This window comes from Sarcophilus harrisii, chromosome 5, assembly GCF_902635505.1.
Source record: "Sarcophilus harrisii chromosome 5, mSarHar1.11, whole genome shotgun sequence".
NCBI classification, from domain to species: domain Eukaryota; kingdom Metazoa; phylum Chordata; class Mammalia; order Dasyuromorphia; family Dasyuridae; genus Sarcophilus; species Sarcophilus harrisii.
The window spans coordinates 31,608,836-31,626,160 of NC_045430.1; the positions used below are offsets into that span (position 1 = coordinate 31,608,836).

Genomic DNA, 17,325 nt, shown 5'->3' on the forward strand with positions numbered 1-17,325 from the left:
TTAACATTTTTAACAGATTGCCTGACATCTAGGGGAGTAGGTGGAGAGGAGGGGAAAAGTTGGAACAGAAGTTTTTGCAAGGGTCAATGTTGGAAAATTACCAATAAAAAGCTATAATAATAATAAAAAAGAAAATAATGGTGTAGATGATGCTCTCAGTGTGTCTATCCTCCAGAACAATCTCACTCCCTTTCTATATTTGACAAATCTCCCACCAAAAAAAAAAAAAAAAAAAAAAAAAAAAATTGGGGTATTAGAGCACAGAATCATCAAAATTCTGCAATCTATTTGTAGTATGTCATTGTCCTCTATGCTTTCCTTATTAAGTTCTAACATTTTCAGCATGACTATTTTTCCCTAAAGTTACCCTCCAAAGAGTTTCAGCTCTAGATATGAGTTGTATTTTTTGCTGTTCATTTCGGTAGTGTCTGACTCTGTGAACCCATTTGTCATTTTATTGGCAAAGGTACTGAAGAAGTTTGCCATTTCTTTCCTCAGTTCATTTCACAGGTAAGTGATTAAGTGGGACTTGTCTGGAGTTAATATTTGATTCAGATCAGAACTCCAAGAAGAATCTCCCCAATTCCAAGCCCAAGACTCTATCTATTGCTTTGCCTAGCTGCCCTTTAGATATGCGAGTAGCTCATACATTCCAATCTCATAAAGTTATTTGTTATAAGGCAATTCCTAAATATAATCATTGGTGTGGGATGAACTGAGTGAAGACCCTCTCATGGGAACATGGCTTTAACCTATTCCCTGTTTATGACTTGCAATAACAAGTTGAGATATAGCTAAAAAGCTGCAGGTATTTCCATTTTCTTGAATGAACATTCCCTTTCTGTTTCTGGGATAGATTTCCTTGTTTAAATTACAATCCTGGACTCACCCAAACAATGAGAGAAAAGGTCAAGGAGAAGGGGCTTCTGTTCTACTTAATCTTGTGTTTTGTACTCCTTTACTGACAAACACCTTCATCATCTGAAGAACCTAGTTTATCTTTACTCCCAGACTGACCTCCTGTCTACTGACTCCAAGATCCTTCTCTTCTCAGCGCATTAGGATCTGTTAACACCAAGCCAGCTTTTCTTTCTCTCTCTTTTTTTTTAGCTCTAATTCTTTGGCATGCCCAATTTCCTTTTCTTTTTCTTAAACTTGCTTTATTTGGTCTTCCTTTTTAACATCCTTTTTCTTCTTCTCTTTCAGTTGAATTCCTTATCCTCCTCCTCTTCTTAGCCTTTACCTTATCTTCTTTATTATGTCCTCTCCATTTTTTCAAAACCTTTTCCTTGGGCTCACTCTCTTTTCTTACTTTAGATGAAGGCTTTCTCCTTCAGCTCAAGTCACTTTTTCTTTATTATTAAATTTCAATTTTTTAATTCCAAAATTCTCCAGGCTTCAAAATAATATTCACAACTTCTTAAATTCATATCCTTCTCCAGCAAACTTTTTTTTCCCTGAGGCAATTGAGATTAAGTGACTTGCCAAAGGTCACCCAGCTAGGAAGTGTCAAGGGTCTGAGGTCAGATTTGAATTTGGGTCCTCCTGACTTCAGGGCTGATACTCTATCCATTGCTCCACCTAGCTTCCCCTCTAGGTTTCAAAAAGTCTTGACCTGAACTCTAAAAACAGCTCATTTTGTCCTCATTAATAAAAATAATGTAAATGCTGTAACAGGTCTATCAACCATAATCCCATACAAAAGGTCAAATTCCTAGGACTGTCTTGTTCTAAGATTGATTCAATCATCTCATTAAACATCCTGCAATTACTCTCTGAGACACAATGTACATTGTATAATGAATTTGTTTCTTACCTAGGCCCCTCCCTGTACTTTCTCTTAACTCTTTCCTAATTGCCTCCTTACTCTCTAGATCCAGTTCTTATTCCCTCCCCCTCTTCCCTTTTAGACTTTACAAAGTCATGTTACTGGAAGCATCTTGCTTAATCATGTATGATCTAACTTTCACATTAATACCATTCTTTATTGCTTTGATAAATATCACAGATGAATTTGTCACATTAGGAACTGCTCTCCAACTTGGTCCCCGGGTACTTCATTTACCCAATACTTCATTCTTTGGACAAAAGTAGTAAGAAAGGTTCCAAATATTAAACTTCTCTGTATCACAGGATTCTTCCCATCAACCTTCTAACACTATCACTCCCCGCTTTTTCCTCTTGTATGTTCTCTTTTCTCTTTATTTTTTTTTCAAAAACATTGTATCATTTCTAGGAATATTTCATTCTACTTGATTATTTCAAAAATGGGAACTAACTCATCACTGGCAACAACAAAGAACACAGAATCTGTAAATCACTGCAAAATAACATTCTGTGCGGTGGGAAAATGAGCTCACTGGAAATGAAATACTTAAGCCACTTGTTAATGGCCTGTATATTTAATGTGTTATACCACATCTCTTTTTCTAGAAGTTCTAGAGGGGAAACAAAAATTTTTTAAGGCTTGTCACTTCTTCTCAAGATACAATGCCAGCTTGCCTACATATCATTAATTGGGAATAAGAATATTCCTGCCAAAATCAGTAACAGCTTTCTGTTACTGTTTTCCACAAGAGTTCCAAGCAGAAATCACTCCACACTTCCCTTTTCTTTCCTATTGCTTCTCTTCTTGCTGAAAAAAACATTTACTGTCTTAACTTAGGATACTGAAGCCAGTGACTAATCCCCACCCTATGTTGATAACTCCTTTCTCTGAGCACTTAAGACAAATTTCCTCAAATATAAGATAATACATATTGGTAATGCAAATGTGCCTTAAAAGGCTATTTAGGAATCCATCCCAGGTGGTATTTTTAATCATCCAAGAATTATTTAATAATAGTTATATTAGGCCATTTTGGATAGGAAGTAAGTATGCAATAAAAATATAATGGATTCAAATTCTTCCTTTGTTACATACCGATTTTGTAAGGCCCAACAAGTCACTTATTCCTTCAGCATTCTCAAGCAATTCTCTTAACACAGAAGAGTTGCCAAGATGCTATATACACATAGTGTTCATATATATGTATATATGTTTGTGTGTGCATGTTTATGTTTATATATTGGTATGCTATTTGCATATTTATTTTGTATAGTGTGCATATATAGGCATATGTATATTCATGTATAAATATTCTGAATCTATATAAACATATGTATTAAGTGTTTAGTAAACCTAATTTTTTAAAAAGATAACGAAGTAAAAACATGATTAATGTGATAGTGGGAATTTGTTAAATTGAAGATATGTCTTCTGGGGGTATGGGAGTCTGCTTTGCCTTGAAATAAAAAACCTATTCAAGACTGCACCATAAAGATTTATTAAAAGATATGTTAATCTGCTATGAGGCCTACCTGCTTATAGAATCTTCTGTAGAACTTGCTTCTGCTATTGTAGAAAAAAGTAAAATATAATATTATTTATAACATTAATAAATAAATGAAAAATAAATAATAGAACTTAAATGTTAATACATGACAATAATATGAAAAGTGCTACAATGTGTTTTTTGAGCAATGAATAGGATTCAAATGAAATTATGCTATAGGTAAATGTATTTAAGTAGCAAGAGGGGGGTAGAAATAAATGGTCCTAAAGTATTAGATATTTGTCAGTAATTTGGTTATATTAACCATTTCATGAGCAAGCTGTTTCATACAAAGCACAATATCTCTAGCAGATAACATAAATAGAAGGAACAAGCTGCCATAACATGAATCACCTCAGCTTTTTTATGTAGGTAGTTTGAGAAAGGTGAGACAAATGTGGTCTTTTTCACCACAGTCCTCACAGATGCAATATTTGTAGATATAGTACTGCCACATTTAGCATGACGTGGCATGGCTTGTTTGTTCCATTCTGTAAATCAGAGCAAATCCAGAAACTGTTCTGTTTAGTATGATATAACATATTTCTAGCTCTTCTCCATGGGAAAGGGGTCCAAAACAATGTAACTTGTCTAGACCTCCACTGTCCCTACAGAAAGGAGCTGATGAGTTGCAAATCAACATACTTTCCAATTGTATTTTTCCTTTTTCATGCCTTCCTGGGGAGGGAAGCTAAAAACAAAAATAAAACTTATGTGCAATGCATGCCCATTATTTTTTCTGACCTTTTCATGCAAAATATAGTTTAAAGATATTCAGATAGGCACTGAAATAAGCATTCTTTTTTTTTTCTGTCAGCCATCATATTCGTCTAAAGGAAGGACTTAAAAAGGTGATCATTTGCCCATTTCACTGGGTATATTATTTTATTATTGGATTCATAACCGTTCTCCAAAATTTACTTTCTCCAAGCCATCCACCATGATGCTGCCAGATTGCTTTGGAACTAGTTATGTTCAACTAGATACGAGATTTCATTTGTATGGAAATCACAGTGATAAAAACAATTTCTCTGCAAATTATATTCTAAGTGAATTAGTAACAAGGCACTGAGAGGTAAAGAAACCTGTATAGTCAACCAACTAGTATGTATCAGAAGTGGGTTTTTAACCCATGACCAGTTTTTCCAACTAATTAGGACCTACAAGAGTGTTCACTGTGTCTGCTCAAACTGAAAACTTAAGAGTTCCCTCTGATGTATTTTGGAATTAGACTTCATTATAGAGCACAATACGTATAGAGTATTAGTAATGATTATGTGAGTAACAAATGTAACTCTTACATTCATTCTTCTTTCCCATTTAAACATAGCTAGCTAAAAATGTTACGCCATGTTGTACAGGATTAAAATGATATCCCTAGATATTTTCCCAAAGGGTAGACAGAAGAAAAGTCAATTAAATTCATATAAAACAAAGTATCTAGTCCTTCTCTCTAGTTAGATATATCAGGAAATATTTTATGTAGTAATTTTTAAAAGGATAAACCCCTCAAAGTTGGTATCACATTGTCTCCAGTCTCATTTCATATCATAAACATGATTCCAACAGGCAGTCTTAAGTTATATGGCAAAGTAAAATTTATATAATAAAGCAAAGTAGAAAAATCTTGTTTTATAGGCTTTATAGCATATTACTTATATATTTATAATATACTTATATATAATATATATAAATATGCTATGTAACATATATATTATACTATATAATATACTTATAGTATATTACAATCTCTCCAGAGTCTCTTGTGGGGACAGAATCTCCAGCAATTTAAGTCCCATGTTTTAGAACCACATTCTTTTTTTCCTTTTTAATTCAACATATTGCAGAATGATTGTAACAAAACTTCTGTATAGTTGGCAATTACATGGATACATTGAAAATTAAATCTACATCAGAGTAGCAGCACATAAGCAGTTAACTTAAACTGTACATATAGACAACAAAATGAGACAATCTACAAAACTATCTTTTTAGTTTATCTTTTTATATATAACATGAAGTGTACTTATAACAGGAATTGATAATATAATATCAGTATAAACATGAATAGACTTAACTTTATCCAGTAATAAATAATGCAAAAAAACTACCACTACAAAATAGTTTTAACGATAGGAATTTCATACAAAAATCTTTATAAAAGTTCAAACTCAAGATATTTTTTCAAAAAATGCTGGAAATGCTAAAAAGATTTAACTACTACCTTTCCCCCACCAAAATCATCTTTTAATCATTCTTAACAAGATGTTCAAAGCTTCTCAAGTTCAATAGTCAGAAAACACCCAAAATAAAATTTGCAGTTAGAGTAGGACCTTTAATAGTTTATTATTTGGGCAAACATATTTGGTTATTTCACAGTAAACTATTTCCTGAAATTCTTGTACCTGCTGAATGCACTTGAGTTCCCTGCATTTTTATATCCGTATAGGAATAGGCTTAAAAGTAACATATCAAACAATGAAATCAGAAAAAAATATTTAGACAAGTAACTCTTTTCTAAAAGGAATGTAGGAATTGATAGTATAGCTATTTGATTTACTAGTTATTAAATACATAAAGATAAAAAAAAGACATTATTAATGAGGCAGAGTCAACTGATTTTCTCTGCATTTTAGTTCCTCATTTCAAGTTCATGTGCCAATCTGCCAACTGGGATGCCTCCAATACATAGTCACCATCCATTCAGTTAATCTACTACTTATAATTTGGTTCTCTTTATTTACTTCTAATTTCATTCCTTATCTAATAGCACAATAGTAAAAAGATAAATGCTGTTATTTAAAGAAACTTATGTGCTACTACACAAAGAACAGGGAAAAAAGTAAAAACCAATTTATCCAAACAATACAAGAAAGATGGCTTCTTTTCCCTTTGATGACCATTGAGAATATGAATATTAACAATTTACTTAGGGAATTTCTTTTCTAGAAAAATAATTATTTCTCTGTCATTCTTTCTCATTCTATAACGAATGAACTGTTCTTTTAAATGAAATATATGTCACGAATATACATATATATGTGTGTCTGTGTGTGTATGTATATGTGTATATATATATATATATATATATACACACATCTATGTGTATATATATATATATTATAAATTATCTTTTTTTAAGAAAAAACTTTATGGATATTGGCTTAGAATGAAGTTCATCATAGAAGTAATCCAGTATAGATTAAACATGTACATAAATTACCAATTATCAGTAAAATTAAATGCATTTCACTCTAAAACTATTAAAAATTGAATAAAATTTAATTTCTAGAGAATTTATAATATCCAATTTCATCTTTATAAAGTTATCATGGATATAAATTACCAAGATAATATGAATATATAGGAAATGAAGGTTGGTCCAAAGTATCTTTTTTTTTTTATGTTTACTATTATTTAGAACAGATAAAATCAGTTTAACAAAATAAGCAAATAAATATTAGTCACTTTGGCTATTAACTTTGATAATAATTGAGAACATTTTATTTTATTGTTTTCTTCATCCTCCCAAAATGACATTCCTTGAATTGTCTTGAATATCCAAAATTAGTTTTGCAGACTTTTCATTTTCTGCACAATTCTCTACTTAATTTGGGCAGAAAAGATATAGGTTAAATCCCCATCTTTTCTAAAATGATTTTGTTTTAAATACATATAAATATTCAACCTTCAAAACATTAACACATAAAGTAATCACTGCCTACCAAATTAAAGAATGATTTCATAGAATCATAGAATCATATAATTTAAAACTAGCAGACTCAGAAGTCATCTTATTTAATACCTTTACCTTAGAGGTAATAAAACAAAAATTTGGAGGTTAAATGATATATGCCTAAAGAAATCCAGGACTTCCTAATTCAAAAGCTGGTCTTTTTGCCACTATAAAATGATGTTTCTTAAAACAACAAAACCAAATCAAACAAACAAACCAAAAACTCCCAACGAGCTATGAGAAGTACATATTCTTGGCCAAGACTGAAAGAAATAAAAGGAAAGTGATATTCAAAGAGATGAAAGATTTAGTTTGTTGTAGAGCCACGACTAGAACACATGGTCTTACCTGCCTATCTATCTACACTACAGCATTGCCTCAGTGGAGAGAGATGTTTTTTACTTATTGGTATTCATCATTTAGTGGCTTATGTTGTCATCCATGATATCTTGTGCAGCAAGATGAAATTACACAATTAAAATTATGGTTGTGCAAAAAGCAAATTAAGCACCAATTTTCAGAGAGCAGAGAAAAAGGACTTTGGGAATCCAATGTTATGGGTAAATTGAGGCTTTTTCACCAAAATCCTGAATTAAAACATCAAAATAACAAGTAGAAATAACCCCAGAATGTAATAATTTGTCAAAGTACCAGAAAAGTCATAAATGGGTTTCTGACAAAACTGGGATTATTCACAATTAAAGTCTACAAAAAATTGCTAATTAATGGTAAGAAGGCAAGATAATAGTTCCAGGAATGTATAAAATACTCAGGCTCCAGGATTAGCCTCTAGCACACTCATTCTTCATGTCAAGAGTTTGGTTCTCCTTGAACACATAATTTATAGGAAAACTTTTATACAAGGGGTTCTCTCTTTGTAAAACTCAAGAGGGAAATAACATCCTCACCTTATTGTTCTAAGCTTTTACCCAAAACAGTCAATTTTAGATTTATGGTAATAGATCATTCACTCTTATTTCACATTCAAAAGAACTGAGGCATAGTCAGTTTTGAGTGTAATGCAAGGTTAAGCAATATTATTCCTGCTATACTTACCAATCAAATAATGAATTTTACCAATTTCTTAATGAACATTAAATAAAGTGGAACAAGTAATGTCTTATGGTAGAAGATGAATATTTAAGGAAAAGCAAATATATTCTATAAGAGCAAATCAATATAATTAACTTTTTATATTCTAGGTTTTTTAATCATTTAACACTAACATTAATACACTTAGGCATAAGCTATAATTTTGCCTCATAAAGGAAGTGTTATTGGTAACTGTATATTCATAAAGAGTGTCTATAGTCTGCCATCTTCCTTGAATATATTTATGAACATTTCAGTTACTTATAAGTCATATTCTTTAACTATATTTATATTTGTTAGACTACAGACTATAACTTTTTCTTCATTGATAAACTTTACTGAAACCCCACTGTCAATAAGAATATTAATTATAATTATTTTATTAAAATTGTATTAGGGATTTAAAAAAACTGTTTAAAATTTTTATATGTAGTTAACATGATAAAAATATCATACTACTTACTGAAGAATAGAACTTTAAAACACTTTTTCCCCTTAAATCTTCTCAGAAGAATTTTGTGTATGTAGCTAAAGATATATATTTTTAACAAAGTAATAAGGGAAAGTGAGGATCAATTTTCACCTGTCTAGCAAGAAAAATTTAGAATATTTTATTGGAAAAGGAAATTTTTAGGCAATAGTGAGATATAATTAAAATTAATTTTTCTGCCATAGTTATTTCTCATTTCTTCTTTGAAAGGTTGACATAATTCATCTCTCTCTGATATATAGGGTAATGGCCAGTAGTTGAAAGTGCACAATCAGTTCCTGCAGGTTATGTAAGCTTTTTGCTTTCATTTTCAAATAGAAGTCACTAAAATGCCTACACTGTATTTTTCACAAAGTAAATAAAGTGCTAAATTGATTTGAAAAAAATCTTATGTGACATGAATTTATTATTATATGCTTAGATCATTAAAATTTCAAATGGTCCAGCTATCAGGATAAAATATTAGAAATTAAATCAGAAAATTTATCTCTTCTAAAGTTTAACTGCCTAAAATCAGGAGGCTGTAAAGTTCTTCCAAGGGTCATGCTGGATGAGGAGACGTATGAAATTATCTATGGGAAATGTAGAAACACATGCATTATCTTCCAAACCTGATCTTCTGATCTTTGGTCTCCCTAATTCCCATAACTTTTTCCATTCTCACTAGTTTGTGTGAAGGGAAAGCTTTATGAACATTGTAAAATTTTGAAAACATTTAATATGCATTTCCAAAGGTTGGATACACAGAGTTCCAAAGAAGAATGAGGAATCTATTCATCTGCTGTTTGACTTGTGTATATACACATCTATATACCTATCTTTATATTCTATCATAAATAACATTTATTATTATTTTCCCATATTTCAGAATAAGAAGCAAACACTTATTGCTAAATATAATATATTTTAAAGTGTTAAAGTTTTCCTGTGATTTGGTAAAACACATTTAAAATAATATAGAAATCAGAAAATTGATATTGTAGTAAAAATATTTTTTTGATAAGTCAGATAATAATAATAATACAAAAGGTCTTGATAGTGTTTTGCAGTTTCAGGTAGATGATCTATTAGGGTAATTAAGTAATTTTCCAAAAATAAACCATTTCCTATCCCATTAAGATAAAAAAATAGAAATAGAAGAAATAAGAGAACATGTAAATTTTAAGATCGCTCTTCATTATTTTTTAAAATAATTTTAAAAAACTGTTTATTTGGGTTTGTCAGTTCTACCTTTTTTGAACAAGGGAAATCCACCCAAAGGAAATCGAGTACCAGACGCCTTCTCTGAACCGCTAATTTGGGGTGAACAGGGCTGTTCCTTTTGTAGTTTTTGTTCATCAATTAGAAAGGGATAAATACATCTAAAATAAAATATAAAACATATTAAGTCTACATCAACCAAGATAAATGTTTTATGTAACAAGTCTTTTTGTATGTTAAATCTTAAATAATCAGATTATCATTAATTTTTTATTGTATTGATTAAGTCTGTATAGCAAATTAATCATTCAATTTAAATGTAGTACACTTTTCTTTAGAGTCACAGTATTATAGAATTATAGGCTTAAAGCTGAAAAGGTTCATTTAGGTCATTAGCTTTAATCTTTCTATTTTATCAATTAAGTGATGGAATCCCAGAAAATTTTGTTTGTCTGAGGTCACACTTATAATGAGAGGCATTATTTCTCCCCAGGTCTTCTGACTCCAAATTGAGCACCCTTCCTCCTGCAAATTGTTTCTCTGTGAATTCTAAAATTGCTATTAACATTTGTGATCTTTTTCATTAACATTCATGTGAAGGCAAACACAAAACTACTGCCTCTTTAATTCTAAAATTATTGTCATTATTAAATTGTACAAACATTGTGAAGAGCAAATACTAAAATACATGTAAAACACTGGAATAACTTTTAATACTATAAATATGACAGCTATTATCATCATTACTACTTTTAAAAATTCTGATCTCTGTGAGACTATCAAATATCATGTCTTGCTTAATGTACTACTGAACTTTGATAACCTAACTTTGCCATTTGTCCAATTTCTTTTTAGTACTCTTAAATATGAAACTTATAGAGGTCTGTCCTGTTTAACTGGGGATATGCTGAACTATGTAGCAGTTCTCAGAGCTGGAATTTGCCAGGATGTTTGCCAGACAGTCATTATATTATGCAAATATAAAAGTTATTTTTACTCTCAAATTTCATGGAGGAAGATCCTTTAGATGCAATTATATAAGGAGAATAAGAATCATATTAGCACTTACAGTGGATAATTAAAACACTTAGCATACTTCTCAGCTGTCCACCCATCTTCGTCTTTGCAAGTGGGATCAACATTGTATTGAAAAAGAAGACTGACTATGCCTGTTGATTGCATAACGATAGCAAACATAAGGGATGTTCTAGAATAACAAAAAAAAAAAATAATTCATGTTTTAAAATGTAAAGAAATCACATTTAATCACATTTTTTCTGGATATAATTCAATAATATTCTTTAGTGTTAATATGTATGGTCATCATGAATACAGTGATGGATGGGGGTGCTTTGACTATTCATTGCAGCATTAGAAATGACAGTGAAGACCAAACAGAAAGAAGTTTTTGGTCCCCTTTCAATTTCAGCAGGGATTGTCAAATGTAAGGCTATATTATAGACAAAAGGAGAGTATGTCAACATCAAATGTGTTGAAAGTAGTTAAGGACTTCAAGCTTGTTTACTGGCCTTTAAAGTAAAGTAGAAACTAAAGAAAGAAAAGATTAAAAATAATCTTGGTAACTCACTCCACTAAATTCCTAACCTAATGGCACATCATAATGTAGCAGTGACCATGTATTGCCTAAAATTAAACCAAAACACGATGTTTTATGTCTTAAAACACTTTCTGTCTCAGATCCAGGATCTTAGTTTTACAGTGAGGCATTTTATATATTCTTCCATTTTTTTTTAAATTTGCTTGACTGACTCTTGATGTCACATAGATCCATTAGCCTCCATTTTCCTGTTCTAGTTTTTAATATGTGATTTTCTTTAGTTAGATTTTTGTATCTGGAAAATGAGTAGATACCACTTAGGGAATGTCTAAATAAGTTATGATATATGACAGAAATGGAATATTATTATTCTATAAAAATGATAAACAAGCTTATTTTAGAAAGCCCTGGAAAGATATACATAAACTGATGCTCACAGAAAAAAAAAGTAAAACCAGGAATACATTGCACAAGTAATAGCAACACTACATGATGATCACTTCCAGGGGCAGAGCCAAAATGGCAGAGAGTAGACATAACTCTCTGTGACCTCCACTAACTTTCTGTCAAACCAACAACAGATTAAGCCTGTAAACTGGTTTTGAAGTCAAGGAATCCACAAATATTTGGAGTACAACACATTTCTACAAGAAGATACTTTGGAAGAACTTCAAAAAAGGGCTGTTTCAATCTGGCACAGAGACAGTCTGCCAAATCCAGACTGTCTCACAGGGAACCTGGGGCAAGAAGCTGGCATGGAGAGTCAGAGTGTTGTAGCTTCCATACACCTGGGAATCTTCTGTGAGCCTCTTAGACCACTCTGTCTTGGTTGCAATCAGGTAGTTTGGCAGATTTCCCTTTTTTAAAAGACAAATTGTAAACCACTGAGTCCCAGAAGAACATTGGGCCTAGCTGCCATTACCCAACACTGGAAATCTATTAGCAAAACTGCCCCAGAGCAAATTAAAGCCGCTGTTACTCCTTTGCATTAAACAGACATCAAGCCTTACAAAAATGAATAAAAAACAAAAAAGAACTCTTACCATAGACAGTTTTATGGAGAAAGAAAAAAATAGACCTCAAATCCTCAGGTTGCTAAAGAGAAAGCAGCTACAGAAGAAACCCGAAAGAGAGGCAGGAGCTGGTCTCCATTTCACAAGGTTTTCTTCAAAAATTGCATAAAGGATCTTAAAAGAGAGTTAGAAGAAAAATGGGGAAATGAAATGAGATCATTGCAAGAAGAAATGGAAAAAATGGAAAAAGAATGCAATGAAAAAAAAATTTAATTGGCCAATTGCAAAAGGAGTTTAAAAAGGAAACTGAAGAAAATTATATACTCAAAATTAGAATTGAACAAATGGAAATGAATGACTCAAGACTTCAAAAATCAGTCAAACAAAACCAAAAAAAAATGAAAAAAAAAGAAGATAATATGAAATATCTCCTAGGAAAAACAACTGACCTGAAAAATAGATCTAGGAGAGAAAATCTAAGGATTATTGGGCTTCCTGAAAGCCATGATAAAAAAAAAAAAAAAAAAAAAGAACCTAGACATTATCTTATAGGAAATCATAAAAGTGCCCTGATACTTTAGAATCAGAAGGTAAAATAACCATTGAAAGAATCCACTGATCACCTCTTAAAAGAGGCCCCAAAATTAAATCCCTACAGAATATTGTGGCTAAATTTCAGAACTATTGTACCAAGGAAAAGACATTGCAAACAGCCAGAAAGGAACAATTTAAATTCCAAGGAATCACAATGAGGATTATCCAGGATTAAGCAGCTTTTACTTTAAGGGATTGAAGGGCCTGGAATTTGATATTCCAAAAAGCAAAGGAATTAGGATTACAGCAAAGAATAAACTAAAATGATCATTATCTTTCAAGGAAGAAAATTGGATATTGAATGATATAGGTGAATTTCACCTATTTCTAATGAAAATACCAGAACTGAACAAAAAATTTGATTTCCAAACACAGAACTCAAAAGAAACATAAAAAGGTAAAAAGGTAAAACTCTTGAGAACTATAGTTCTGTTATGGATATACTTAGAGGTATATGCAGGTATAATTTGATTTTTTTATGATAATATGAAAAAGGAACTAGAGGTGGAAAGGGGATCATACTAAAGAAGAAGAAAAAGGAGGTAAACTAAGGGAAATTGCATCCCACAAAGAGGCAAAGAAAACCTATAATAATTGAGGGAAAGAAGGGAGGGGGATAAGCTTCGTGTGTATTTTACTCTCACCAGATTTGGCTCTTAGAGAGAATATCAGACATATTTGGATCATAAAGAAACTTATCTCACCTTATAGGAAAGTAGGAGGGAAAGGGGGAAAAGAAAGGGAAAGACTTTAGAAGGGAAAACAGAAGAATTAGGTGAAAAGGTATAAAAAAGGGGGAGGGACTCTAAAGGGGAAGGACTGTTTGACTGAGGTGGTCATCAAAAGCAAAATACTGCGGAGGAGGGAATGGGGATAGGAAAGAGGAAAAGCATAACCTAAGGTAAATGTGAAATGTGGGGTAGCTCTCTGGAGGGCTTCAAAGTCAGCCAGAGTCAGGATAAATCCCTTGGTCTTTAGGGGGAGAAGTGAAAGAGGCAGCCAAGCAGAATACTGGATTCTCAAGTCCAGAGTCACCAGCCTCTCTCCTCCTTGTCCTGTTGCAAAGTGAGTCTCTTCCCCCACTCTCTCTGCCCTCTAATCCTTGCCCTATGATTATCTTAACACCAAACATTTAGCAAGTACTCAACAGTGAGAAGAGCCATTTTTCCAACATATTCTAATAGAGTTGTTTTCTCACATTGCATAGGTAATTAGCCTTAAATGCTCGACTGTCTGATTCAAGTACATCTTTGTCACAGTTTCAGCCCTCTATATCCCTTTTTCAGAGTTTCAGCCCTCTATAGGTAAATAAGATGGCAGGAAATACAGAATTAGTTGTTTTAACTATGAATGTGAATGGAATGAATTCCCCCATAAAATGGAAATAGTTAGCAGACTGGATAAAAGCCAGAGTGCTACAATAGGTTGTTTACAAGAAATACATTTAAAGCCTGGTGATACATACAGAGTAAAGGTAAAAGGCTAGAGCAAAATATATCATGGTTCAGGGGTGGAAAAGAATGCAGGGGTAGCAATCCTGATCTCAAATCAAGTAAAACCAAAGATAGATCTAATTAAAAGAGATAAAGAAGGAAACTATATCTTAATAAAGGGTACCATAGATAATGAAGCAATATCAATATTAAACATATATGCTCCAAGTGGTAGTATGGAAATTCCTAGAGGAGAAGTTAAGAGAGATGCAAGAATAGACAGCAAAATTATACTAGTGAGGGATGTCAACCTTGCTCACTCAGAACTAGATAAATCAAGTCACAAAATAAATAAGTTAAGGAGTTTAACAAAATGTTAGAAAAACTAGGTATGGTACTTCTTTGGAGAAAATTAAATGGAGACCAAAAGGAGTTTACTTTTTTCTCAGCGAGTCATGGAACTTACACAAAAATTGACTATGTGTTAGGACATAAAAATCTCACAATCAAATGCAGAAAGGCAAAAATAGTAAATACATTTTTTTTCAGATCACGATGCAATAAAAATCACATGCAATATAAAGCCAGGAGAAAAAGAGACCAAAAAGTAATTGGAAACTAAATAATCTTATCCTAAAGAATGAATGGGTAAAACAGCAAATCATAGAAAATCTTTTAAAAATAAAATTGACAAAATGTAAAAAAACCCCACTGAACAAAACTATTTTTTTACAAGTCCAATTGACCAAATGGAAAAGAAAGTAGCAAAACTAACTAAAGAAAATAAGTAAAAAAATTAGAATTGAGGGAAGGATTCTGCTAAGATGGAGGAGTAGGTTGGTAAATTTCAAGCTCTCCTGATTTCCCCCACAGATGGTACAAATTTGCATCTCAGAGTGAACATAGACTGGTAAAAAAAAAATCAAGACTTGGGGCATAACAGTTCTCATGAAACAATGCAAGACCATCTGAAGAAAGGCTGAAGAAGATTGGATGAAATCTCAGATCTGTGTGAAATGAAAACACTTCCATCTAGCTCTTTAGACATAACAAGTGGAGAGCCCTGGGGCTAACTGGATGTGGCTAGAGTCTTAGTAGGAACCAAAGAAATTTTCACCTCTTGGACTGTTTGCGGAGTCAGGGTTTGAGTCTGGGAAGACTGAGGGAACCTAAGCTTATTAGTAACATTAGACCCAGCTGTAGGGCAGAAACTGGCCCTGGGTGAGAAGGAACCAGCCCAACTGGTGAGGGCAAAGGCAGTGAGGCAAGGACAATTCTGACTGTGGGCACTTGATGGAGAGGGAGGGGGAGTTCTTGGTTTAGAACTCCTGACAGAGGAGAGAGCTGAAGCAAAGCCATAGACCTTAATCCCCCCCATCCCAGAATTACAGTTGCTTACACTAATCATTCTTATTTAAAAAAAAAAATGGACCAGCAAAGAAAGAACGAACCCAACTTTAGGCTTACTATGAGAATTGTAAAGATTGGGATTTATTTTCAGAGGACAACACTGAAGTAAAAAAAGCTTCTACCCCAAAGAGTAACATGAAATGGCTCCTTGCCCAGAGAGAACTTATAGAAGAACTCAAAAAAGAATTTAAAAATCAAATGAGACACATTGTGGAAAAACGAAAAAATAAAAATAAAACCACTCAAGAAAACCAAGATAATTATGGGGGGAAAAAAGTTAATGAACTAGAAAAGGAGATACAGAGTATCAAAGATGAAAATAATTCTTTGAAAATTAGAATTCTCCAAGGAGAAGACAGTGAAACTATGACAGACCAAGAAACACTAAAACAGATTATAAAGAATGAAAAAATAGAACAAAATGTGAAAACATCTTATAAGGAAAAATGAAAGATCTGGTGAATAGTTCAAGAAGAGAAAATATATAATGTGTGATATAAATATAAAATATATAATTAGACTGCCTGAAAGTGTTATGCCAAAGTTCTCTTTTATTGTCTTGACTCAGTTTTCCTAATTATACTGACTCAGTTTCCCTAATTGTTCTGCCTCAGTTTATAATTGTGCTGCTCAATCCTACAAAAGCACCCCTCCCTCTTTATCAGAATATTTGATAAGAATAAAAGATCTTATATTTTAGAATATCAGAATACCTCTCCCCATCCTAAGCTATCAGAATATCAGATACCATCTTATCAAGATTAGCCCATCTGAAGCTTTGGTAGCAGGTAGCATAGTCAGCCCATTCCCTCCCTCGACTGAACATCTGGGACCATCGTCAAAATGAAGTAGTTTTTGAGAGTCCTCTGCTTCTGATGTAATTTGGACTGATAGAGGGAAGTGGAAAAGTGGTTGAATTATTGTTAAAATTTTAATTGTATTACTGTGTTTAAGATTTGTTAAAATTGTAACTATTGCTATATGTTTGAGGGATTTTTAGGAAACTTATTGTACTAGTCTTATGTATAGGAATTTTGATTCACTCTTGGGATTTATATGTGTATACTTGATAATTCCTTTCCATGAGAAAAAAGGGAGGAAGAAACTGGAAGAATCTGGTTAGGAAACTGGGGAAACTGATGTATTTTTCTTAGGCACTTCTGCCCTGCCCCCATCTCATTAGTTCAGATTGAATTGGAAATTATTTGAACAGTCCTTTTTGTTTTTACTCCTTGCTTAAAATTTACTGGACTATGATTTGCTGGTTATGTTTTAACTTTGAAATCCCTTATTCTGCTGGAATTGTCCTGGCAGACTCAGTTTTGGGGATTATTTTTTAGAAACAACTAGAAATCAGACACCTGTCTGGGGACTGACAGTCTCTCTGATCTATTTCTCCATTCCTGTTACACCCCAGTTCCTTAA

At 32.4% G+C, this 17,325-nt stretch overlaps 1 protein-coding gene across 1 annotated transcript in view; it reads right to left on the reverse strand.

Moving 5' to 3' along the window:
* LOC100923451 (ankyrin repeat domain-containing protein 7-like) overlaps positions 1 to 17,325 on the reverse strand; it is an 87,928-nt gene that overhangs the window by 49,480 nt on the left and 21,123 nt on the right. The window contains exons 5-7 of the mRNA XM_012551724.3: positions 10,962 to 11,099; positions 9,923 to 10,053; positions 3,361 to 3,394 (exon numbers count right to left, since the gene is read on the reverse strand). Of these exons, the coding sequence (XP_012407178.1) occupies positions 3,361 to 3,394; positions 9,923 to 10,053; positions 10,962 to 11,099 (303 nt within the window). The remainder of the gene's footprint in view (positions 1 to 3,360; positions 3,395 to 9,922; positions 10,054 to 10,961; positions 11,100 to 17,325) is intronic.